This window comes from Rutidosis leptorrhynchoides, chromosome 7 (assembly GCF_046630445.1).
Source record: "Rutidosis leptorrhynchoides isolate AG116_Rl617_1_P2 chromosome 7, CSIRO_AGI_Rlap_v1, whole genome shotgun sequence".
In the NCBI taxonomy this organism is placed as follows: Eukaryota; Viridiplantae; Streptophyta; class Magnoliopsida; order Asterales; family Asteraceae; genus Rutidosis; species Rutidosis leptorrhynchoides.
In genome coordinates this window covers 53,960,478-53,984,510 of record NC_092339.1, presented here as the reverse complement: position 1 = coordinate 53,984,510, position 24,033 = coordinate 53,960,478, and the positions used below count along the sequence as shown (strand labels likewise).

Genomic DNA, 24,033 nt, shown 5'->3' with positions numbered 1-24,033 from the left:
GTTATTGAATGACAAATTTACAGTTGCCTCTTTTGGGCCCCCTCATTTTCATATAATCGTTTTGATGGTTTAGGTTTTCAATCCAATGGGTTAGCTTAGCTCAGACCCTGAGTCGGGTTCATCTTTTCAATAAAAGTAGCCAGGTTCATCTTAGATTATGTTTGGAAACAAGTTAAGTTGAGCTCTATCAGACTCGAGACTGGCTCGTTCCATTAGTCCAAGCACGGGTTCGGCCTGTAATGCTAGAATCTTTAAATAAAAAAAGTAGTTTCTAGTCAATCTTGTATTAGATGATTACATTACATTACATATAATATAATCTAAGTAACAAAATGATTTCATATACACGGTTTATAAGTCTCTTTTCTACCTACGTCTTTTTCTTTGTTTTTTTTGGCAAAGACATGATTTTCAAGTAGGTAGTTTAAATTATAAGTAAGATGACTCATCATATGGAATTAAATAATTTCCACTATCTGTACATTAATATTAATAATGTAAAACTAAAAAAGTTGTCTTCTTTTGATAAAAACGAAATAAAGAGGCTCCACTGTGGCCTATATTATGTTTATGAAAGTTAAAAGTCCATTTTGCCGGCACTCAAGGTTTCACTGTTGAGAAGTAGGTAGCTTAATTATTAAGGATTAAACAATGATTACAATTTCCACTACTAGCTAGCACCTTAATTAAAAATTATCAAAAAGTAAAGTCACTTATTTTCATTAGACATCAAATCAAATAGTCCTGTCTTTATCTTTCTTTTTGATTCATAGGTAGTTATCTCCTTTCCTGCTAATCTTTTTCAACAATTTTTTCTTAATTTCTTCCTTCACCATTAATCTTTTGATCATTTTACTTACCCATGGCCATGCCGTTTAAAGACTTGGAGCATCTCAGTATTCCATTTGAGCATATAAAAGAAGCCACCGAAAACTTTACAACTATTATCGGAAAGGGCGGGTATGGCCCTGTTTATAAGGGACAACTCTCACTCTCCGGTGAAAGGGAACTCACCACTGTTGCTATAAAGCGACTTGATACTAGAATTTCTGGTCAAGGGCTTAACGAGTTCTTAACAGAGATTCAATTGCTATCTCGTTATAAACATCCAAACCTGGTCTCCCTTCTTGGTTATTGCGACCAAGGCCCTGAAAAAGTTCTTATCTATGAATATGCACATCGCGGTAGCCTCGACAAGTACCTACGTACATCTCCGGATTCAACGTGTCAGCTGACATGGATGCAGCGACTAAATATTTGTGTCGACGCAGCCCGTGGTTTAGATCACCTACACAACCACGTTGCAGAACACGAACGAGTAATCCATAGAGATATCAAGAGTGCTAATGTTCTCTTGGATAGTAACTGGAGGGCAATGATTGCGGATTTCGGCATTTCCAAAATAGGTCGAGCCAATGAAAATGAAACCTTTATATTCACAGATGTGAGTGGCACAAAGGGTTATGTTGATCCTGCTTACCATCGTTCCGGGATATTGACCAAAGAGTCGGACGTTTACTCGTTCGGTGTCGTACTGTTTGAAGTCCTATGTGGCCGTTCGTGCTTCTATATGGATATAGTGAGTAAACAAAGATTATTACCTCAACTGGCTCAAAGCTTGTATAGAGAGGAAACAATAAATCGGATAATTGATCCTACCTTGAGTGAGTACATGAACACCAACTCCAGTAAAAAGTTTTCACGTATTGCATATCAGTGTCTGCTAGAAGATCGACAAGGACGCCCATCAATGGATGTGGTATTACTAGAACTTGAGAAAGCATTAAAACTGCAGGTAATTAAGTGTGAATACATCTCAAATTTTCCTAATTAATGCAGGAAAGATTACCAACAAAGAACACAAATATTAGCAATTTTAGTTATAATGAAAAAGCTCTTGTTTTGGTGTTTTTTAATACTACTAAACATAGACGTGGTTTTTATCCTTTTCGTGTCTCAATTTATATATATCATCTTTTTTATGGAATGAAACAATACATACATATATAGGTAAAATTCAAGAATAAGATGTTTCAACATACTTGACAATTTTTTTTTTGTTCTTTTTCGAAAAACACACTTAACTAATTAATATATGAATATCAGGAGAACGCGGATAAAGCCCGTCTATCCTTGACAGATAGAAAGATAAAGGAGAAGTTAGATTCTCATGTGGCATTAACGAATCCATTTAACGAAGTTCTTGTCAACAGGGACAATGAGGTACAATATGCTGTTATTCATATTCCTAATTCCTAATAAGTATATCGGCGAACATTACCGAACGGTAGCATGATGCTGATGTCTTACGTGACGTCAGTCAAAATTTTTTTTTTTTTTGGTTTTTTTCCTTTTAGTTATTTCGAAACGTTTCTTCCTGAGTAGGCTCCATTGAACCTATCATCTTTTTGCATAATTGTTAACATATCAAATCTGACTAATAAGATAACAAACCCTGATAATCAAAATCTTCAAACAAATTTGATAATCAACATCTTCAAACAAATTTGATAAACAACATCTTACTAACAAGATCTTCAAACAAAATTAATTGATTAAAATTACTATTACTATACTATCTTAAAGACAAAAACGTGCCACTATTCATCAATATTAATAAGGTATTTTCATCATTTCACTTTTTTTCCTTCCAACGATAAAAGAAGCAACTTTCGTAAAAGAATCAACCCTTCAATGTTACTAAAAGATGTCGAAAAAAATTCTTTTTTACAAAAAAATCAACTACCTTTTTTTTTTCAACGATAAAATAGTCAATTTTCTTAAAATGAACAACCCTTCAATGCTACCAAAAGATATCGAAAAACATTTTTTTTACAAAATAGATCAACTAACTTTAAAAATAATAAAAAAAGAACGCTAAAAGAAGCAACTTTCACAAAGAAACAACCCTTCAATGTTTAGATTTTGAAAAAAAAAAAAATTACAAAATAGATAAGACTTTTTTTAACTCGCATTCAAAACGGAGCCCCCCGGCGCGAAGTGAGGGCTCCACAACTAGTTGATAACTAATAAACGTTAAATTATAATTTCACTCTACACAACTTAAATTATAGCAATTAAATACCTACACATGTAACCATTATCAAATACCACCATCACCACCGTCACTTACGGCCAAAAGCGGTCGGCCACCACCAGCACCACCGAAAAATTATTTAAAAAAAAAAATCAGATCTAACCGACGAAGAGAGATCTTTTCGGATCTAAAAATAAAAATATATTATTAGAACAGCCAACGAAGTCAGAGAAGCTAGCGTACCACCACCGTTGGGCGGTTGTAAAAAACAATATTTACTAATTAAATCACCACTGATGGAGACTTCCGGCAACAACCGCTGTCGGTAACTACCACACCACCCAGATCTACAAAAATATCAAACGCACCGGAGTATATATTTAGATCTGAACGCTGAACGATGTGAGTATATAACTATATATTCAGATCTGAGCACATGTATCAATGGAACGACGGATGATTATTAGGCCATTGTCTCTTGAAAGCTTTTAAATGATGGATGATGATGGATTTGAAGATGACGATGGATGATTAGTAATACACTTTAATTTTTATTATTATTTATATTTATTATTTCTATCCATGATAAATAAATAAAGGTAGAAATAATAAGAGCGGCTAATAAAAGAAACGGACGTAATTACTGTAACAAAGGTATTTTTTTTAGATGGGCTGGCCCAAAAGCCCTATTGTGCCCCACTACATTAAACTCTCATGGAGTTCAGATCTCTTTATATATATAAAAATTAAGATTATGATTTTTCAAATGACACTCGTAAGTGTTGTCATTAAGAGATTCACAAATGCATCACTTTCTTCAAATAACTCCTCACAACTAGCTTAATATACAATTACTTTATGTATTAAATTAATTCTTAATGACAGTTTTAAGGGTTGTCATTAGAAATATCAAATAACGTTAAGATTATGACTAAGACTATAAGTGATAACAATTTTTGGGTTAACGCGTGTTCGGAATTTTTTAAGAAAGAGTTTACGTTAATCATTTAATATTTCTTTTCTGTTATAAAATTATTTCTTAAAAAAAAAATAAACATCTATGTCTCTCCATTTGATTTAAAAAAATATTTTTTAACAATCGTTTTTTAATATCCTATTTATTATTATATTATTATATTTGACAGTTAACTTTAATTTACGGTTAATTATAATTATAAATGTATGGAACAAACTAATTTCTCGCAAGACAGCGAATTATAATTACTTAAATATAGAGTCATCCATTAATATTAGTTAGCGATTTATGTAAGTAAATATAAACGTTTGAACTATTGATGTGTATGCCATTACCAGACCCAATTATTAAGACTTCAACACAACGTCAATTTAAACGTAAACTGTTGACGACTCTGACGACTCACAGATGACTAAGTTTTTTTTTTTTTGTACTTGGCCTAGCCTGAAATCTAGGTCCAGCGAAGCGGGCCATGGCCTTTTACTAGTTTTGTTATAAACCTTGCTAAACATGTTGACTAGATAAATGATATTTCCGAGTTCATTGTGTCTGTTTCAAAGAAAAAGTTTGTTTTATCAAATAAAATATGTTACATAAATGACAACTAATGATTGCTTATACTTTGTAGTTACTATATGATGGTGATGAGGGTAGCAATCATGAGATGACTTTATCTCGAGGAAATTGGACACCTATGTGTTTGCCTGAATCTTGGTTATCTCTTTACCCTTATACGGAGTATATATGTGACACTTTTATAACGAGAATATTTATAGTGTAATAACATCTACATGATTAAGCTTAATAATTTACATACTGCTCTAGCTTCTAATTATATTTGTTACCACCTTGGTAGATATTTGGGTAGAATTCTTCAAGTGTAGGACTTTATTCAACTACGTCAGTGACATCATTGTAAATCTCAAAAGCTCATGTATATTTAAGAGTTTGAGATTACACACTTATACATCCGCTTATCATATCTATCGGGACAGTCTCATTAATTTATATGTCACTGTCCGTGACATAAAACAGGCCATTAGAAACATTATATTCTTTTAATATAGGGAAAATGATCCGAAAAAGTAACCTAAGTTACTTAATTCGACAATCAAGGTAACCCCCAATTTTCCTAAGCCCGAAAAAGATTTCAATTTTATGTTTGCTTAAGAAAAGGATTACGTGTTCAAAAATTATAAAATAGAGATAATGTTCATCAAATTCATTAACGATCGTTGTTTAGAGATACAAGTTTGCTCCCTGTAGTTTCTTAAAAACTTCACCCATAATCCTCTTCATCATCTTCATTAATCTTCATTTCCCCCCACCCACACCACCACCACCACCACAACCACCATACCACCACTCATTTTAAAATTGACGGTTTTTTGACCAGTTTGGGTTGCAGCGCCAGCAGTTGTCGATTGGTTTTCCGGTGAGACAATTGTTGCTACTGCCGGTGTTACTACTATCGAGCATTTCTCTTCTGTATGTAGATACATTCACGCTCCTGTATGTATATAAAATGTCAAAATTAGTCAAAATGAAGTCAAATGTGAGATAAGGGACAATTACTTTTTATCAGTTTTTGGAAAATTAAAGTGAACCAGAAGGTAAAATGTGGTACTGAGCAAAACCCAAATCGGAAATTGTGTAACTGTAGCATTAAAAAGGTGAACTTTTTCTTGATCTTTTTGAAAAGGGATCAAGGGATACCCACATGGTGGAAAACAGTAATGAGCAAAACCCAGATGGGAAGATGGGATTAGTAGTAATTTTAGAATAATCAATGATGTTTGAGGAGTTTGATCAAGCCTGCCTGTACTAAAATCGGAAAGCAAAATTGACCAAAAAGATATTGTGTGCAAAAAAAGTCAACTGTAAATAGTAACTTTGTTTTTCATTTTATGACGATTGTTTTTATTGAGCCTCGTGGTGGTGGTGGTGTTGGTGGTGGTGGGAATGAAGATATTAATGAAGATGATTATGGTTGAAATTGTTAAGAAACTTCAGGACCAAACGTGTATTTTTGACTAACGATTGTTAATGAATTTGACGAAGATTACCTCAATTTTAATATATTTGAACACATAATCCTTTTCTTGATCAAAAATAAAATTGAAATCTTTTTCAGGACAAATTGGGGATTACCTTAATTGTCAAATTAGATAACTTAAGTTACCTTTTCGGACCATTTACCCTTTTAATATATACAAAAAGATAATAATACTAAAAACTTGTTACGGTGTATTATATATAGAAAACATGTTATTATTATGAGAAAATTGCGCGGTTGGTCCCTGTGGTTTACATAAAATGGGGTGTTTGGTCCCTGAACTTGATTTTCGGGGTTGTTGGTCCCTGTGGTTTTCAAAACACGCGTGGTTGGTCCCTGTCAGGACTAATCATAGGATTCATCATCATAGGTAATCATAGGATTCATCAGTCACATCTAAAGACTAATCATAGGATTCATCATCGTAGGTAACTGCTAATGCCTTCGATGACTCATCCATAATAGGAACATTGACAGCATTTTTCGATTCACGCTTCTGATTATGAAACGGATTATGGAATCCTTGCTGCTTTGGTTTAGTGCAGTTTTTCTTGAAATGACCAAGCTCTTGACAGTTGTGACACCTCACCTTGTTCATGTCATAGCCAAACTTGGTATTCTTGCTCACACCCAAGTGTTTCTCCCCAGTCTTTTCTATGTATCGCTTTGCCCTGCGAATCACACTTCCCATAGCCCATAGAATATCCATTTTCTCCATCTCGTTCTCATCTATCTAATCGTAGTCTTCCTGTTCTAAATGACTATACCAATTCTACCATGTAACAAATCGTTGTAAGAATTCACCACCATAGACACTAGCGCCATATCCTCCTCAACTCCTTTAATAGTATGCAATCGAATATTCTCTGTTCTCAAAACCTCAGTATTTGCCTCCTTGTTTGTAGTTGTCTGATAAAGAACACTTTGAGGTGCAGGAGTGACATAACTCGACGTTAATTTTGTAGTATTTGAAGTAAAAGCTGTTTGTGGTGGGGCATGTTTCATTTCAGATGAACCAATCTCTGGAGCTTTATACTTCACCGGATTCTGAACGGTCTCTAACCTCTTCAATCTCTCTTGAAACTCTAGCTCCTTTGCCTGAAGCTTAGTAACAAACGCACTCAATGAATTATCCATGATAGCAAAGGACTTCTGAATCTCAACAATCATTGGATCCCACTTAATCGGTAGACCCTCACGAAAGCATTGTACTAGCTTCTTGGTCGGAAACACAATATCAACACGTTTGAGTTCAGTTAACAAGTGACGATATCTAGCAACAGCATCTTTTAGAGATTCATCGGGCTGAACAGCAAAATTCTTCCATTCTTTCTTCAGAACCTTGCCTTTTGTTTTTCTATATTCAGCTGTCCCCTCATTACCACTCTCTAGAGCATTCCACAAAGCATAGGTTGTCAAATGCGTTTCAAACTGATGAAATATCTCTTTAGATAATGCTCGGGTAAGATGGCTGTATGCTTTACACTCAAGATTATAATCTTCACGTTCAGCTGCACTCAATTCCATAGGTGTCTTGGTTTCCCCATGATCCTTAGTCGGGAAAACATATTCAACCTTCAAGAAGTTATATAACCTAGAGTCTATTCCGTTTAACGAAATCAAGAACCTTGGCTTCCATTCAGCAAAATCATCCAAGGATTCAAGCCTAGGAACTCTATGAGAACTACCAATCTCATTTTCTGTCTTCAACAAGTGATGAAGACCTGACGATGAAGCACCGACAAGAGCGGATTGAGTTTCAGAAGATTCAAACACGTCTGACATTGTAACCGTACTGTTGTACTATACCGTTGCAGAAGTGTATACGGTTGCACTACCCGGATGCAAGTTTTGACACGGATGTAAATCACACGGTTGCAAAGTGTAACCGGATAGAGTTACGGGTGAACGGTATAACCGGACGGATACAGATTATATACGTACGGTTGTGAAGTTATACGGTTGTAATTTAAACGGGTGGAAATTACACGGATGCAAGGAGTATCCGTGTGGTTGTGGTATCCGTATGGTGTATCCGTGCGGTTACCGAGTGTAACCGTGCGGTTGTATGCTTGGTCGAATCTGGGCAGAAAACTGCACAGAAAATAGGGTTTAGGGATTTGGTCGATCTAGCACTCAATCTGGAGCAAAACCAACGTTTGTTTGACGTCCAAAATAAAGTTTTAGACCAGACTAACACGTTTATTCAACAAAAACACGAATTAACACAGAAAAATTATGATTTTAAATGGGTTTTTGACAAAAACACTAAAAACACAAATTCTCAACAAAGTTTGACAAAAACCAATCGTTCAATCAATCACACATGCTCTGATACCACTTGTAGGATCGTGTAAACGGGATTAAACGATCTTAGATTCAATAACGAGTGCGGAAAATCTCGTTATTGGGTTTTATTCTCAAAATCCAATGTAAACCTTTGATCTTAATGACAAAATCGACTTAGATATGTTAAAGATCAACCAATATGAATGCTAGAACACAGGGTATCGGATTATACGTGTAGAATAGGTTAGGATTCGTAACCCTAACAATGAACTCATAATGCCCATTAAATACTCACAGAACGCTGCAACCGTGCGGTTGCACCTTGCAACCGTGCGGTTCCCTGTCTAACCGTACGGTTGCATCCTGCAACCGTGCGGTTGCACTCCAACAGAGAAAGTTAAACAACAACGCATTTTAACTTGACTCGGGGACTAATTATGCACCAACATTGCAAATTACTCCGTTGATGCACTCGACCCAAGCAAGATGGATGCTGTTATTCAGTCACCACTATATAGAGGTGCTGAGGCTCTATCAAGAATGGTAGATCATCGGTCACTGGTTGCTGAACTTGTCAGCAAAGTTCACTTAAATCCAAACTTAATGAAAAGGTTACTAGACGATTCATCACCAACTAATGTTAAGGTGTGTACTATAGTTTCAAAGGTAGCCTTAATGGACAAGGTTAGTACTTGTTGTATGATATTCCCGATCATTCTCTATATTAGTATAGTATAGGCTTGTTTATACACGACTATGAATGATATAATAAGAAAAACATTTAAATAGAACAAGAGTAATTAGAAGTACCTTAAAAAGTTACTTCAAATGACTTTGAAGTTTCCTCCACGTGCTAGTCACTCGTTGTTTGGTATTCATATTCTGTTACTCCTTTGTCGAGTAGTGTACTACGTGTAAACTATAATTAATTTCTTATAAAGATTTTGATCCAGCCAACGCTATCTATCCATTTCTTAATCAAATAAAACCTACTTCCCAACAAATTTCAACCTGTCAAATTCATCCTATGTCTATATTAACCACCTTACCTTACATACTTATAGAACTCGGCATCCTCATCAGATGTCTTTCACAAACTACTCTCTTCATACCATTATAAGTGTCCACTTACTTCTTGACAAGTTTTTGCACACAATTTTAAATCCCACTAACTTTAGTCTATACACCAATAAGAAATCTTCTCTTTCCACTATAACATTTTTCGACTGTTTGGAATACAAAGTGGAGACTTGAAATTGGATAACCCGAAATGGAAATATGGACACTTTAAATGACGTGAATATAAATTATACCTCACAGTACGTCAATCTCCCGCCATTAACTTTCCACTTCCCAAAGGTATGTTTTTTGTAATGGTCATAAATACCATTTTGAACCAAGTCTTTTTTTTCTTCTATATGGTGATCGTAACTTTGCATTAGTACCCTTGAGTATTAATTTTGAGGAGTTCAAACACTACTTGAAGGTCTCAATCGTCTTAATGCTTCTTAAAAATGAGATTCCATATATTGCAATACCTAGTTGTCTAATAGCCATGTTATAATCTTGAACCTGTCATTATTATGTGTTAGTAAACAAACTTTTGGATGCAGGAGTTCTATAAACAAATAGACGGAGCAGATATATTACAACAGTTGAAAGCATTGCTTACACATGAAGTTGCAAACGTGCGTGCCTGGACGTGCAGGGCTATAGGAGAAATGTGCACACATAGCCCCTACTTTTATAGCTTATTGGTTTGTATTAACTATTATTTACCTATAAATGGCAGTGACACACACACACACACATATTACCTAATTATTCTGTATTTCACAAATATCGTTGATTAGGCGTAAGTTAGTTTTAATTCCTGATTACTTGATGCTCTTTAGTTTATAGGCAGAACACAACATCATCAGTGTGTTGGTTGATCGGTTAGTTGACAAGGACAATCACCCTCATAGATGTTCTGTGTATCCTGTAAGATGCCTATATGTTTTCAAATAGTTACTCTACAAGAATATATTTAATTATTTATATATGAGGGATTCCATGACATTTTATATTTTATAGATTTTGGGGACAAAAAAACATAGTGACTTGTTCCATGAAGACCTTAGGATATGTATACCCCAACTTGCAAAACTGTTGCTTTCATCAGAGATGACTAACCAAACAAAGAAGAATGTTGCTACTTGTCTTGGCAACTTTTCGGCCCACCCCAACAAATTTGTTGAAGATATGATTTCTAAAGGTGCAATGGAGGTAGTGTTAGTGTATCTAAGATTGTTATTAGACATTTGTCTTATGTTATGTAAACTTAGTTACTAAGAAAACTTAGCTATTAAGTTTTCTTAGCTATTAAGTATCCTTAGTCTTTAAGTATTCTTATCCATTAAGGATACTTAACCATTAAGTAATCTTATCCATTAAGGATTCTTATCCATTAAGTATTCTTATCCATTAAGGATTCTTATCCATTAAGTATTCTTATCCATTAAGGATACATAGATATTTTAGTATCCTTAGTTGTTAAGTAATTATCGATATTCGTGATACTTACCTCTTAAGTTTTCTTAGAGGTTAAGAAAGTTAGTTTTTTGTAGCCTATAAATAGGAGTTGTAATTAAGAGTTGTATAAGATAACAAATCTTCAAATAATACAATCAACCTTCAAATTATTTCTATTCTACACTTTTATCATGAATTCTAATCTACTTAGCAACAAAGTCTTGCTATTCTAACATTTAGCAACACAGTCTTGCTACCTTAATCTTTCAAGAGTAGATTTCTATTCTATTCTTGAACATTTACAGTGGTATCAGAGCTTTCTTCTTAAGGGGCTGTTATATTCACGATAATACAATTTTAGACTAGACATGGCATCTAGTTCAACTGCTCCAGCAATTCCAACATTTAATGGGTTGCACTATCATATTTGGGCAGTAAAGATGAAGACATATTTGAAGTCTCAAGGTTTATGGAAGGTTGTAGAGACTGATAAAGATCCTCCAGCACTCAGAGCAAACCCAACTGTTGCTCAACTAAAAAATTATGAAGAAGAGTTGCTGAAGAAAGATAAGGCACTTACCTGTTTACATTCAGGACTTGCTGATCAAATTTTCACCTCAATAATGGACTTGGACACACCAAAAGCTGTGTGGGATAAAATTCAAGATACCTATGAAGGTTCTGATAGAGTTAAAGCTGTCAGATTATTGACTCTTAGACGAGAGTTTGAATTGTTGAAAATGAACGATGATGAACTCGTGAAAGATTATTCATCCCGAATAATGGATGTTGTTAATCAAATTAGACTTCATGGTGACAAGATTTCAGACCAGAAAGTGGTGGAGAAGATAATGATAAGTGTCCCTCAAAAGTTTGAAGCCAAAATTTCCGCAATAGAAGAATCTTGTGATATTAGCATGCTTACGGTTTCTGAACTAACCAGTAAGCTTCAAGCACAAGAACAAAGGGTCTCTATGAGATCCGAAGAAAAGGTTGAAGGTGCTTTTCAAGCTTCTTTCAAAAATAACAAGGCTGGGAATTCAAGACAAAACACATATAAGAGAGGAAATTATAAAGGAAATAAAAGTTCAAACTCGCGAAGCTCCTCTTCAACATCAAAGAAAGGTACTTTCCCTCCATGTAAAGTTTGTCAAAATACAAATCATCAAGAAGCTGATTGTTGGTTCAAAGATAAACCAAAATTTAAGTGCAATTTTTGCAAAAAGTTTGGACATATTGAGAAATATTGTAGAACAAAGAAAAATCAATGTCAAACAAAAGAACTTCAGTTGGCAAATGTTTCTGAAGAAAATCAGGAAGTAACTGAACACTTGTTCATGGCATCACATGTCGATTACAAAAGTAGAGATGTGACTATTGATGAAGGAGTCTACTGGGATTGGAATATGAAGGAAGTTAAAAGGCATGAAGCTTCTATTTCAAATCTCCAAAATGAATCTTATTATGATGATCCAGAATTTGATGTCGAAGACACAACTGACACCGAAGTTTTGAGAACCAGAAAAATTGATGATGTATACGAGTCTTGTAATCACGTTGTTATGGAGTCCGAAAGCTATATTGAAGCTTCCAAACACGATGAATGGAATGAAGCCATGAAAGCAGAACTTGAAATGATTAAGAAAAATGAAACATGGAAGCTTATTGATTTGCCAAAGGATGTGGATTTTGGAGAGACTTTAGCTCCAGTTGCTCGTCATGACGTGATCAAGTTATTGTTAGCTGTAGCTGCTCAACGCAATTTGAAAATTCATCATCTTGATGTGAAATCTGCATTTTTGAATGCTGAACTTGTGGAGGAGATTTATGTAAAGCAACCTCAAGGCTTTGAAGTAGCTGGCCAAGAAGATAAAGTATACAGACTATATAAGGCACTTTATGGTCTAAAGCAAGCACCAAGGGCTTGGTATTCTAAGATTGATGCTCATTTGATAAATCATAATTTCAAGAGGAGTCCAAATGAGTCAACTCTTTATGTGAAACAATTAAATTCTCAAGAGGTACTGATTATCTCTCTTTATGTTGATGATTTACTTGTGATCGGGAGCAACGATAATCTTGTTGAAGAGTTCAAGAAACAAATGAAATCTGAATTTGAAATGTCAGATTTGGGACTCATGCATTATTTTCTTGGCATGAAAATTAATCAACAAACTAGTGGTGTTTATATTTCTCAGAAAAAATATGCAAGTGACATGCTCAAGAGATTCAACATGTTTTCATGCAAACCAGTCACATCACCACTTGTTTTAAATTGCAAGTTGTCTAAAGAAGATGGAGATAAACTAGCTGATCCAACTCTATACAGAAGTATTATCGGGAGTCTATTATATTTGGCAATCTCAAGACCCGATTTAGCTTATGCAGCTAGTTTCTTATCAAGGTTTATGACTTCACCAACTAGTTCTCACTTGGGAGCTGCCAGGAGAGTCTTAAGATACTTAAAAGGTTCTCTCGATCTGGGGATTATGTTCGAGAGAAACAAAGATGTGAAACTTGAAGGATATTCTGATAGTGATTGGGCTGGAAGTGTTGATGATATGAAGAGTACTTCTGGTTATGTTTTCAATCGTGGTTCAGGGGCATTTTGCTGGAACTCAAAAAAGCAAAGCGTTGTCGCACAATCTACTGCAGAGGCGGAATATATTGCAATCGCGGCTGCTGTGAATCATGCTGTTTGGATAAGAAAGCTGTTGTCCGACTTGGATCTTACACAAGACAGTCCAACAGTCATCTATTGTGATAACAAATCTGCTATTGCTATAGCAGAGAATCCGGTGCAACACGGAAGAACAAAACACATCAATGTCAAATATCATGTTATTCGAGAAGCCGAGAAGAATAGAGAAGTCAAGCTGAAATACTGCACCTCCGATGATCAATTGGCAGATATGCTTACAAAGTCTCTCACGGGAATGAAGCTAGATCAATTGAAGACTCGACTTATGATGTCCAACAACAATCTTAAGGAGGAGTGTTAGTGTATCTAAGATTGTTATTAGACATTTGTCTTATGTTATGTAAACTTAGTTACTAAGAAAACTTAGCTATTAAGTTTTCTTAGCTATTAAGTATCCTTAGTCTTTAAGTATTCTTATCCATTAAGGATACTTAACCATTAAGTAATCTTATCCATTAAGGATTCTTATCCATTAAGAATACTTATCCATTAAGTATTCTTATCCATTAAGGATTCTTATCCATTAAGTATTCTTATCCATTAAGGATACATAGATATTTTAGTATCCTTAGTTGTTAAGTAATTATCGATATTCGTGATACTTACCTCTTAAGTTTTCTTAGAGGTTAAGAAAGTTAGTTTTTTGTAGCCTATAAATAGGAGTTGTAATCAAGAGTTGTATAAGATAACAAATCTTCAAATAATACAATCAACCTTCAAATTATTTCTATTCTACACTTTTATCATGAATTCTAATCTACTTAGCAACAAAGTCTTGCTATTCTAATATTTAGCAACAAAGTCTTGCTACCTTAATCTTTCAAGAGTAGATTTCTATTATATTCTTGAACATTTACAGGTAGTACCTATATCATTTACCATATACATAAACTTCTATTAATACCTAATTTTGACATTCAAACTTCTTATACTTAATATAAATGTATATCTTTTTTTACATGGTCCTTGCAGGCTTTGTTAAAGGTGGTTGCAGATTACTCAGTTGCTGCACTTGACCCAAGCACGATGGATGCTATCATTGAGTCACCGTTATATAAAGTTGTTGAGGCATTAGGTACGATGTCAGACCATTAGTCATTGGTTGTTGAAATTGTTGGGAAAGGTTTCTTAAATCCAAATTTAATGAAAAGGTTACTTGATGAATCTTCACCAACTATAGTCAAGGTTGGCGCTCTTAAAATAGTTTCAAAAGTAGCCGCAATCGACAAGGTCTTTAATAATCCCCTTTTTTTTACAAATGTGGATAGCCACTTTAAAAATTCTTTTTAATCTTCTCATTACTATGTGTTAATAAACAAACATTTGGACGCAGAAGTATTATAAGAAAATAGATGGAGCTAATATTATAAACAGTTGAAAGCATTACTTACAAATGAAGTTGCAAATGTGCGTGGCTGGAGCTGCAGGGCTATAGGAGATATGTGCAAGCATAGCTCTTACTTTTATAGCTTGCTGGTTAGTAATAAACATTATTTTTGCTTACAAAATCCTGCCATGCATATATATTTATCAATGATTCTTTATTTTGCAAACACCATTGATCGATCTACGCTTGTGCATTTTTTTATATATCCTGATCTTTATATTATAGGCAAAGCACAACATCATTAGTCTGTTGGTAGATCGGTTATTCGATAAGGACACAAACCCTAGAGTTTCTGTATATGCTGTAAGATGCCTTTGTGTTTCCAACAAGTTACTCTGCAAACAAAAAAATTAGTTATATACTCGATCAGCTAGTGCTTCCCTGATATTATTTATTCTACAGATTATGATGATATCTAAACATAGTGACTTGTTTTACGAAGACCTGAGAGTATGTATACCCCAACTTGCAAAATTGCTAGTTTCAGCAGAGTCGACTAACTTAACAAAGAAGAATGTTGCTGGTTGTCTTAACCACCTTTCTGCCCACTCCAACAAACTTTGCGAAGATATGATTTCCAAAGGAGCAATTGAGGTAATACCTATATATTATCTTTAATTCATTTATGTATGTTTCATACAAAACTTCAAGTAGTACCACTTTTGACTTTCAAACTTTATATAACTAATTTTTCATTTATATATCTATCTATTCGCAGGCTTTGTTAAAGGTGGTTGCTGATTACGCAGATGTTGCACTCGACCAATGCAAGATAGATTATATTATTGAGTTCCCACTATATAAAGTTGTTGAGGCATTAGCTACGATGTGTCAACATCTACCTTGTAGTAACTTCATCGGCTCAATAGACGTGTTACCGGTTTTTGGAAAACTATGTGAGTCCCCAAATAAAGACATTGCTGGATTAGCAACTCTCATTCTCAAAAGAGCAATTAAATCTTGAAATATGTACAACTCCCATTTGATTTACCTATTTAAGTTGTTAAAACAGGTCCTTTTGTTTCCAATGTCTCATATATTATCACCACAAATTTGCAGTTTTTAAATTTATTACGTCACATTGCCCTGCATTTTCTCAATTTTATCATTCTATTGCCCTGCATTTTCTCAATTTTATCATTCTACGAAGAAAATCATTTATGAGGTTGTTAAAAAGATTAACATAAATGGTATCTAAATAGTTTTCATCAATGGTTTGTACATTAACATCAATGGTTTTCAGCGATTTGATGTAGATCCTGTCTTTTATAAAAGGTTTTTGGTTTTTCCGCCATAAAAAATGAAAAATAAATAACCAATAATGGAATCAAAACAATAAAAAGCTGTAGAATTTTGAAGATTTGTAGTGATATAGAGAATTTGATGTATAACAAGTGGATATGGTTCACGTGTTGCTGCGGGAAATGATTTCATTGACACAAAACTAATTGTTTCCCATTATATGATTTTACTTGTAGTAGCCTAACGGAACTAAAAAATAATACCTCAATTAAACCGTTAGTATATACAAAAATTATCTATTAATACATTATCAATCGTTCATATATAAACCAATACAATTGACCACATTACCGAACTCACATCGTTTAATCATTAATTAAACCAATACAATTGAACACATTATTAATCTTTAAAAAAGTAAACGAATCCAAATGACCATTTCACCGAGCCCATATTATTTAGTCTTTAATAGCTAAACAATACGATTAACCATGCTATTGAATCCACATAATTTGATTACTTTTATTTATTAGTAATATAATGTGAGAAATCGAAATAAAATAGTAACATGTGAGAAATCGAACACACAAAAAGAAAGCGGAATATAATACGAAATGGCAAAAATACCCATGTGAACAAAACTGTAAAGTTAGTGTTCATAGTGGTAATAACTTCATTAAACATCCTCCACAATTAAAATATAGGAGTAATATGGTCAACAGGGTTCAAGGACGATTATTAATCTAACCCTGTAGCAATGTTGCCGAACTCGGAATTGCTCAGTGAGTAATTGAAGAGTACTCGATCAAACTTGGTCAAACTCAGTCAAATTCAATTAAAACTCGGCCAAAACTCGGGATTTCTCGGAAAACCGGTCAAATCTCATATTACTAGAAAAATCAGTCGAAACATAATCAAAACTTGGTAAAACTCAAACTGTCAACATCCGATTAGTAAAATGTGAGAAATCGAATAAAATAGTAACATATGAGAAATCGAACACACAAACAAAAGAGGGACAACGATTTAAGAAAACTCTAGATTCGATGAATTCGTGTTAGATTGAGGTTTTGCATATTGTATGTATATGTATATATCGTTCTATATGTATAGGTTGTTGTATATGTATGATGTAAAAGTATGATGAAGCTATTATGAATCTGAATTGTTAAACAACACAGTGCCAAAATTCATTGAGTGTAAGGTTACAAGTGTGTTTGGGGAATTAGGGAGAGGTAGAAGTAATCACACACTTTTTATGTGTGAGTTATGAGGGTTCGGGGTGTAATTTAGGAGATGGTGAGTATTTATATCATATACTCACCATGTACAATAAGGGAACAACTAGGATACAATACAACAAATCAAATCTATAAAACGAACTTAACAATCTCCCCCTTAGATGTGATTTGTTGTTGATAGTTTCTTGTCTTTGGTTATCTTTTGATGTCTTGAACTCTCCCCCTTGAAATATGCATAGTTGTTGTAGCTGTTGACTGGAAATGAAGAATCTTTTTTTGTCAGAAAGTTCTTCATTGTCTGAGAAGCATGATCACAATGTACACCATATCTTGGTCTTGACATTATTTCTCCCACTTGGTGTGCGTTGTCCAAATATGTCTTGATGGAATTGAGAGGGGTGTAGGAAAGACCTTTGTTGATGATTTTCTTTGCACCCACTTGAATGAAGAATTATCTTGCTCCCCCTTAATCACTGCGTTATCCTGCTCCCCCTCAATTGGACTTAGGGAGTTAGAAGTGTTGTTGGGAAGAGTTTGTGTCAGAGATTTGGTGCCGAAGTTTGAGTAGTGGGTTTTTTTATTTGCTTTGTCATTGTTTTTGGTGAACAATTTGTAGGTTTAGTCGATGTGGTTAATTGATCTTGAATTCCATCGAGGTTGGATCTTAGTTTGAAAAGGTTTTGGTTTAGCCTGAATAACGTGTCGTGGCTTAAGGGAAAGTAACTCTTTGAATGAGTACTTGATTGGTTTTGAATGTGTTTTAACAAACGATGTTTTGTTCGAGTTTATGGATGATTTTTCTGTACTTGATTGCTTTGGTTTATGAGAAAACCATCCGTATTTATCACAAAATCTGTTGAGTTCTCCATTTAGCCCATAAGTAGGTACCAAAAACGGTTTATTTGTTTTGGTTTGGTGATTTGAATACACTGGTTGTCCGTGATAGAAAAGTTTGCGAGGTTGGGTAACCTCGGGGATCTCTGTTGAATAACCCTTTTTCTCAACCGTAGTAAAAGAACATATTGATTCTTCAATCTTTGGCTTCCTGTATTTCGGGATTTCAACTTGTATACCCATCGACACCATTGTCGGTTTAGGAGTTGGTGTTGATTTAACATCTAACTCATGTTGCAAATTTGAAATGCGTTTTTCAAACTCATGAGTTGATGTTCGACTAAGAGTTTGAACACGATCAAAATCAGTGTGAAGTTGTGGAATGGTCTTAGAATCAAGCTCACATTCGGACTTGAGATGATTATTTTCATCTTGAAGAGACTGAATTGTCTGAGCTGAAAAATCGTTTTTCGATTTGAGCTGTTTATTTTTCTTGTAGTAGCTTCTTATTTTGTGCTAGAAACTTCTCAAGTTGTATAGATTGATATGTGATTTGCTTTATTAGAAATTGCTCGAGTTTAAAATGATACACATCATCATCATCATCATCATCAGCAATGTCTTTCAACAAAACTGCATCATTATCATTAAAATCTGGTGTTGGTGGTATAACGGAAGAAATACTTGTCATCTGAAGTTGATGCGAGAAACCGTACTTGAAAGTCTTCTAGAATTAATGAATCCTAAACATACGCGAACTTTTGAGAATTTCGTGTGAATTTTAACGAAAATCTTTAAATTTCTTTGTTCCGTTAGTCCTTTTGTTAGAACTTAACTGAGAAAATTAATGGATAGTTCACTCTGTTAGTTCCTTGAAAAATCCTAAAAATTTGAGGGCTGATCCGTAACTTTTAAAAACTTAGGGGACTAAAATTCAGTCCAAGGTTCAATGGTTCAAAAGTTTAGTTCAAAATAAGGGGGTTCAAATGTGAAAGGTTCAAGTTGGTTTGGTGGGGGTTCAAAGTTCAAATAGGTAGTCCAGGTTCAATGAACCTTCTGTTGTATGGAAAATGGAGGACAAGAGTACAAGACTGATCAAAAAGGATAAAACACATGGGCCCCACTGAAAATTTCACTTAAATTACCACCCATGCCACCCAAATTTCGAGCCGTTGTTCACCAAAAACAATGACAAAGCAAACTGAAAAACTCACTACTCAAACTTCCGCATCAAATCTCTAACACAAACTCTTCCCAACAACATGTTTAATTCACTATGTCCAGTTGAGGGGGGAGCAAGATAAGTCATCATTCAAGGGGGAGTTAAATAAAATCATCAAACAAGCTCTTTCTTACACCCCTCTCAATTCCATAAAAACATATTTCGAGAACGCACACCAAGGGGGAGAGACAATGTCAGGATCAAAAGATGGTGTGCATTGTGATCATTCCTTGACAACAAAGAATCTTCCGAAAGAAGAAGACTCTCCATTTCAAGACAACAACTATGCATATTAACTCAACAACTATGCTTATTCCAAGGGGGAGATTTTAAGACATCGAAGATATTCTCGAGACCTCGAACAGCCAAGAGTACGATGATAATCAACAACAAATCACATCTAAGGGGGAGATAGTTAGGCTTATTTTATAGATGTTATTTGTTGTCGCAATGAGATCATATAAATACCTCTTATCTAGCTTAAACACTAAGCTTTTCCGTTCACTTGTCACCAACACCCTCACTTTGAACACACACACACAACACCAATTCTCTCTACACTTGTAACCTTTCACTCAATGAATTTTGGCACTGTGTTATTTTAACAATTTAGTTTCATAATAGCTTCATCATCTTCATCATTCTTTTACATCATACATATACAGCAACCTATACATACAGAACGATATATACATATTACATACAATCTGCAAAACCTCAATCTAACACGAATTCATCGAATCTAGCAACAACAATTTAAAAGGAAGGTAAAAGAAATAATGTAAAATGGTAAAACTACCCCTGTGTACAAAAATGTAAAGTTATTGTCCATAGTGGTAATAACTTCATTAAACATCCTCCACACTTAAAATATAGGAGTAAGATGGTCAACAAGGTTTAAGGACGATTAGTAACTCTAACCTTGTAGCAATGTTTCCGAACTCGAAATTACTCGACGAGTACTTGAAGAGGACTCGGCTTTTTAAACTCGGAGAGTACTCGATCAAACTTGCTCAAACACAATCAAATTCAATTATAATGGCCAAAACTCGTGACCGGTCAAAACTCATGATTACTAGGAAAATCAGCCAAAACTTAGTCAAAACTCGGTAAAAGTCAAACTTTGTCAAAACATCTGAGTATTCCTCGAGTACTCTCCGAGTTGCCGAGTTCTACCTAAAAATTCCCGACCGAATACTCCTAGAGTAGCTAGTTTTGCAATGTTGACGTGTAGTTCCATTTACGAATTGCAATGTCACTAAATAATTAACGATTTCAAGTTGCTTCTTGTTGTAACGTGAATTTTTATTTCCGATATTATCACACAACTCCCAATTTTTTAAGAAGAAAAGGACATAATTGTATAGACAGTCCTTTTGTGGTTTGCACGGATTACTCGCTTAATTCCTAAACTATTTTTCTCGCATGGACAATCCTCATGGTTTGCACATTTTGCGTGTACACTGCATGACCTTAACGGTCGTTAAAATAATCCGTTAAGTACCCTCACCTGCTAAGCACGTGAGGCTAATTCTGTCATTCCAATTGTTTCATGTTTCCCTATCAGTTCTTCCTCAAATTCTATATCAGTGAAAACATGTAAGTTCATCACCAAAATCAAAAACAAAACCAAAAAAACCAATTACACATCACAATTATAATGAAAAACGGAAACCAAATAAAACACTTTAAAATCAAATAATAAAATAAAACACCATTTGGACAGGTGTATTATCAGCCCGTTTGACATACTCATTACCCTACATACAAAAAAGGTGCTTGGCCACAATAAAAGATAATAAGATTCCACATCAAGTTGATGAGCATGTTAAGTTACCAGATTAGCCATTCTTGTGGTAAAATGGCTATATAAAGACGACAATAGTTGGGTTTCAAAACGTGTTATCTAGAACTCATTCAATTAAGAGTTGAGTATACATGGTCAAAAGTTATCTAATTAAATACAACTAGTTGGGCGATCTGGCTTTGCGCCGGTTCTTCACCCTTACATAGCTAATTATTGAGAAAATAATTATTTATCATTTGTTTTGTTTTATTTTTCGTTTGTCGAGGAATGACCCAAAATAGTTATGTGATTGATTTGTAATAAGCGTAAAAGTAATTATTCATCATTTTTTGTTTTAGATTTTGTCTTGTCGAGAGAAAAGAACCAAATGCTCAATCAATAAAGTGAGACGCAGATCAACGATTGGTGAACAAAAAAATAGTTATTAAAAAATGAGTTACGTGGTTAATTTGTAATGAGAGAAAAAAGTTAAATAATAATAAAGTGGAAAACTATGTGATTGATTTGATAATGATAATGATAATAATAATAATAATAATAATAATAATAATAATAATAATAATAATAATAATAATAATAATGATGTTAATAATTAATAATGATGTTAATAATATTAATAATAGTGAGTAGTTATTAGATAGTGAAAATTGTGTCGGCGATTTATAATGAATGAGAAGTTTGATGGTTAAGTTATAAAATGTGAAAAGTTTGTGTTAAGTTTATAAAAACTATTAAGTTAACTATTATAAAGAGTGGGGTTGAATTATAAAAAATAAAAAGTTTGGTATGAGTTTGTAAAGGTTCTAGAAAGTGAAAAACTATGTGATTGATTTGATAATGATAATAATAATAATAATAATAATAATAATAATAATAATAATAATAATGTTAATAATATTAATAATAGTGAATAGTTATTAGATAGTGAAAATTGTGTCGGCGATTTATAATGAATGAGTAGTTTGATGGTTAAGTTATAAAATGTGAAAAGTTTGTGTTAAGTTTATAAAAACTATTAAGTTAACTATTATAAAGAGTGAGGTTGAATCATAAAAAATAAAAAGTTGAGTGCAAGTTTGTAAAGGTTCTAGAATGCACTATTCACTTGGGCTATATCTTTTAGATATAAGGTACAATTAGTATTATATAATTTGTAACAAACCCTAGAAATCCGAAATCTATAAACTATATGTATATCCAATTCTAAATCAGAAATCTATAGAAAGAAGCGTACCTATAATTGGTTTTCGATAGAGCTAATCCGATTTTGATTTAACTCCATTTAAGCCAGATTGAATCAGCAAAATGCTAGATTTTGCTCCAAATCTCGTCGTCATCTCGAATGGATGATTGGTTGGGTTTTCAACGACAAGAAGATAAAAAGAAAAGAAATGAAGTTGTGATGTGGTCCAGCGGTTGGTGGTCTGCCTCCTTTGGGGGAGGTCAGGAGTTCGACCCCCGTTGGCTACATATTAAAAAACACAATTTCATCTCTGCCATGTATTATCTACCCATGGCACATTTCCCATATCGTTTAGAGGGGTAAAGGGGAGGGGAGTTTTACTTGGCTTTGCCCTTAGATCGGTTTCAAGGTTTCCTCCCGGGCAGCGATGGGGGGGGGGGGGGGTTATTATCGCTGCATCGGCATAGTCAAAACGAGAGATAATCGCAACGGGTGGTTTAGTCCCCCTCAGGTGATCCCAATAGCTGTCAAAAAGAAAAAAAAAAAGATAAAAGGAAATATGTAAAAGATGAAAGATTAAATACGGATTAGCGGAGGGTAATTTTGAATGGAACGAGAAAATTTCATCCACATATTAGGAGAGAATCACGTAAGGAAGGAGTTACAATATGATAGAAAGGGTAAGATTGTCTTTACAAACTACGTAAAAAAAATTGAATGTGATTAATTTTCGTAATACAAATTAAGGGTTGAATTTAAATCATATACGGACTATATCAAATTGCAAGGGGTTGACAAACTAATGAACAGTAACCCGAGTCAACTCTACCCGTTTGACCCGGTCTGACCTCACCCGTTTTTTTAATTAAAAAAATTATTTTTTTTTACTTCTTTTTCTCACCTTCATTTTTAACCGATCGTTAACCGTCGCAAAGCGCGGTAACCACCTAACTTGTTTAAATCATAAAGAAGATCTAATGGTCCTTAATAAGTTAATTTAATCTGAGGAAACTTTATTATTTATTTATGGCTTTGTTTTAATAAGTAACTAGCTTAAGACCCGCGAATTCGCGGGTTTCGGCAATAAAAATTACAAATGAAATATATTATGTATGAGTACATCAATTGAGTCGACAAATATTACGTATAAGATACAAATAAAAGCAAATGATGTAGCTGAACAAAATTAGAGATATAGATTAAATATTTTAAAAAGACTGAATATAATTAAAGTTTAAATGATTAATAAAAATAAAAAAGATAACTAATAACACCACGTCGAAAATGTAGTGTAGTATGAGTTTTTGATAATAGACCATTATCATGTAGTTAAATATTTTTCTGGCGAGTTTCTCATAGATTACTCAATGCAACCAATCGTTTGAAGTAGTCATTTAGTGTAAACGTTGAAGCAACTTGTTGTTTTTCAGTAAGTGAACTTCGCATATCCTTTAAACTTTTTTCACGCAATTTATCACACTGCATAAGAAACATAACCAAATATATTATTTGACTATTTCAATGTAATCAGTGATATTATAGAT

At 34.0% G+C, this 24,033-nt stretch overlaps 3 protein-coding genes across 4 annotated transcripts; all 3 read left to right on the top strand.

The window, feature by feature from the left end:
- Window positions 1-738: 738 nt before the first annotated feature.
- Window positions 739-6,007, top strand: LOC139859248 (probable serine/threonine-protein kinase PBL1). Its single transcript, XM_071848042.1, has 6 exons — window positions 739-1,795; window positions 2,107-2,223; window positions 4,642-4,759; window positions 5,422-5,525; window positions 5,716-5,784; window positions 5,942-6,007. The coding sequence occupies exons 1-6, from the start codon at window positions 863-865 to the stop codon at window positions 6,005-6,007; spliced, it is 1,407 nt and encodes a 468-aa protein (XP_071704143.1). The 5' UTR covers window positions 739-862.
- A 5,233-nt stretch (window positions 6,008-11,240) lies between these two features.
- On the top strand, window positions 11,241-15,008 carry LOC139859247 (uncharacterized). The gene is made up of 5 exons (XM_071848041.1): window positions 11,241-13,869; window positions 14,368-14,432; window positions 14,546-14,648; window positions 14,697-14,803; window positions 14,973-15,008. The coding sequence occupies exons 1-5, from the start codon at window positions 11,241-11,243 to the stop codon at window positions 15,006-15,008; spliced, it is 2,940 nt and encodes a 979-aa protein (XP_071704142.1).
- LOC139857023 (serine/threonine-protein kinase TIO-like) lies at window positions 14,321-15,934 on the top strand. Of its 2 annotated transcripts, none has more exons than XM_071845733.1 (6): window positions 14,321-14,432; window positions 14,546-14,803; window positions 14,907-15,049; window positions 15,186-15,263; window positions 15,363-15,554; window positions 15,679-15,934. In XM_071845733.1, exons 3-6 carry the CDS (start codon window positions 15,014-15,016, stop codon window positions 15,922-15,924), a joined length of 552 nt encoding a protein of 183 aa, XP_071701834.1. In that variant the 5' UTR covers window positions 14,321-14,432; window positions 14,546-14,803; window positions 14,907-15,013; the 3' UTR covers window positions 15,925-15,934. The 2 variants fall into 2 exon arrangements, with proteins under 2 accessions (XP_071701834.1, XP_071701835.1); XM_071845734.1 differs by lacking the exon at window positions 14,321-14,432 and having other exon boundaries at window positions 14,630-14,648; window positions 14,725-14,803.
- Window positions 15,935-24,033: the final 8,099 nt, after the last annotated feature.

Coding starts and splice junctions, on each gene's coding strand:
- LOC139859248 (XM_071848042.1), top strand. CDS start 863: ATGGCCATGCCGTTTAAAGACTTGGAGCATCTCAGTATTCCATTTGAG. Junction 5,526..5,715: donor GTAGATACATTCACGCTCCT/GTATGTATATAA, acceptor CTTTTTGAAAAG/GGATCAAGGGATACCCACAT. Junction 5,785..5,941: donor ATGGGAAGATGGGATTAGTA/GTAATTTTAGAA, acceptor GTTTTTATTGAG/CCTCGTGGTGGTGGTGGTGT.
- LOC139859247 (XM_071848041.1), top strand. CDS start 11,241: ATGGCATCTAGTTCAACTGCTCCAGCAATTCCAACATTTAATGGGTTG. Junction 14,433..14,545: donor ATATTCTTGAACATTTACAG/GTAGTACCTATA, acceptor TGGTCCTTGCAG/GCTTTGTTAAAGGTGGTTGC. Junction 14,649..14,696: donor TAAAGTTGTTGAGGCATTAG/GTACGATGTCAG, acceptor TTGTTGGGAAAG/GTTTCTTAAATCCAAATTTA.
- LOC139857023 (XM_071845733.1), top strand. CDS start 15,014: ATGTGCAAGCATAGCTCTTACTTTTATAGCTTGCTG. Junction 15,264..15,362: donor CTAGAGTTTCTGTATATGCT/GTAAGATGCCTT, acceptor TTTATTCTACAG/ATTATGATGATATCTAAACA. Junction 15,555..15,678: donor TTTCCAAAGGAGCAATTGAG/GTAATACCTATA, acceptor ATCTATTCGCAG/GCTTTGTTAAAGGTGGTTGC.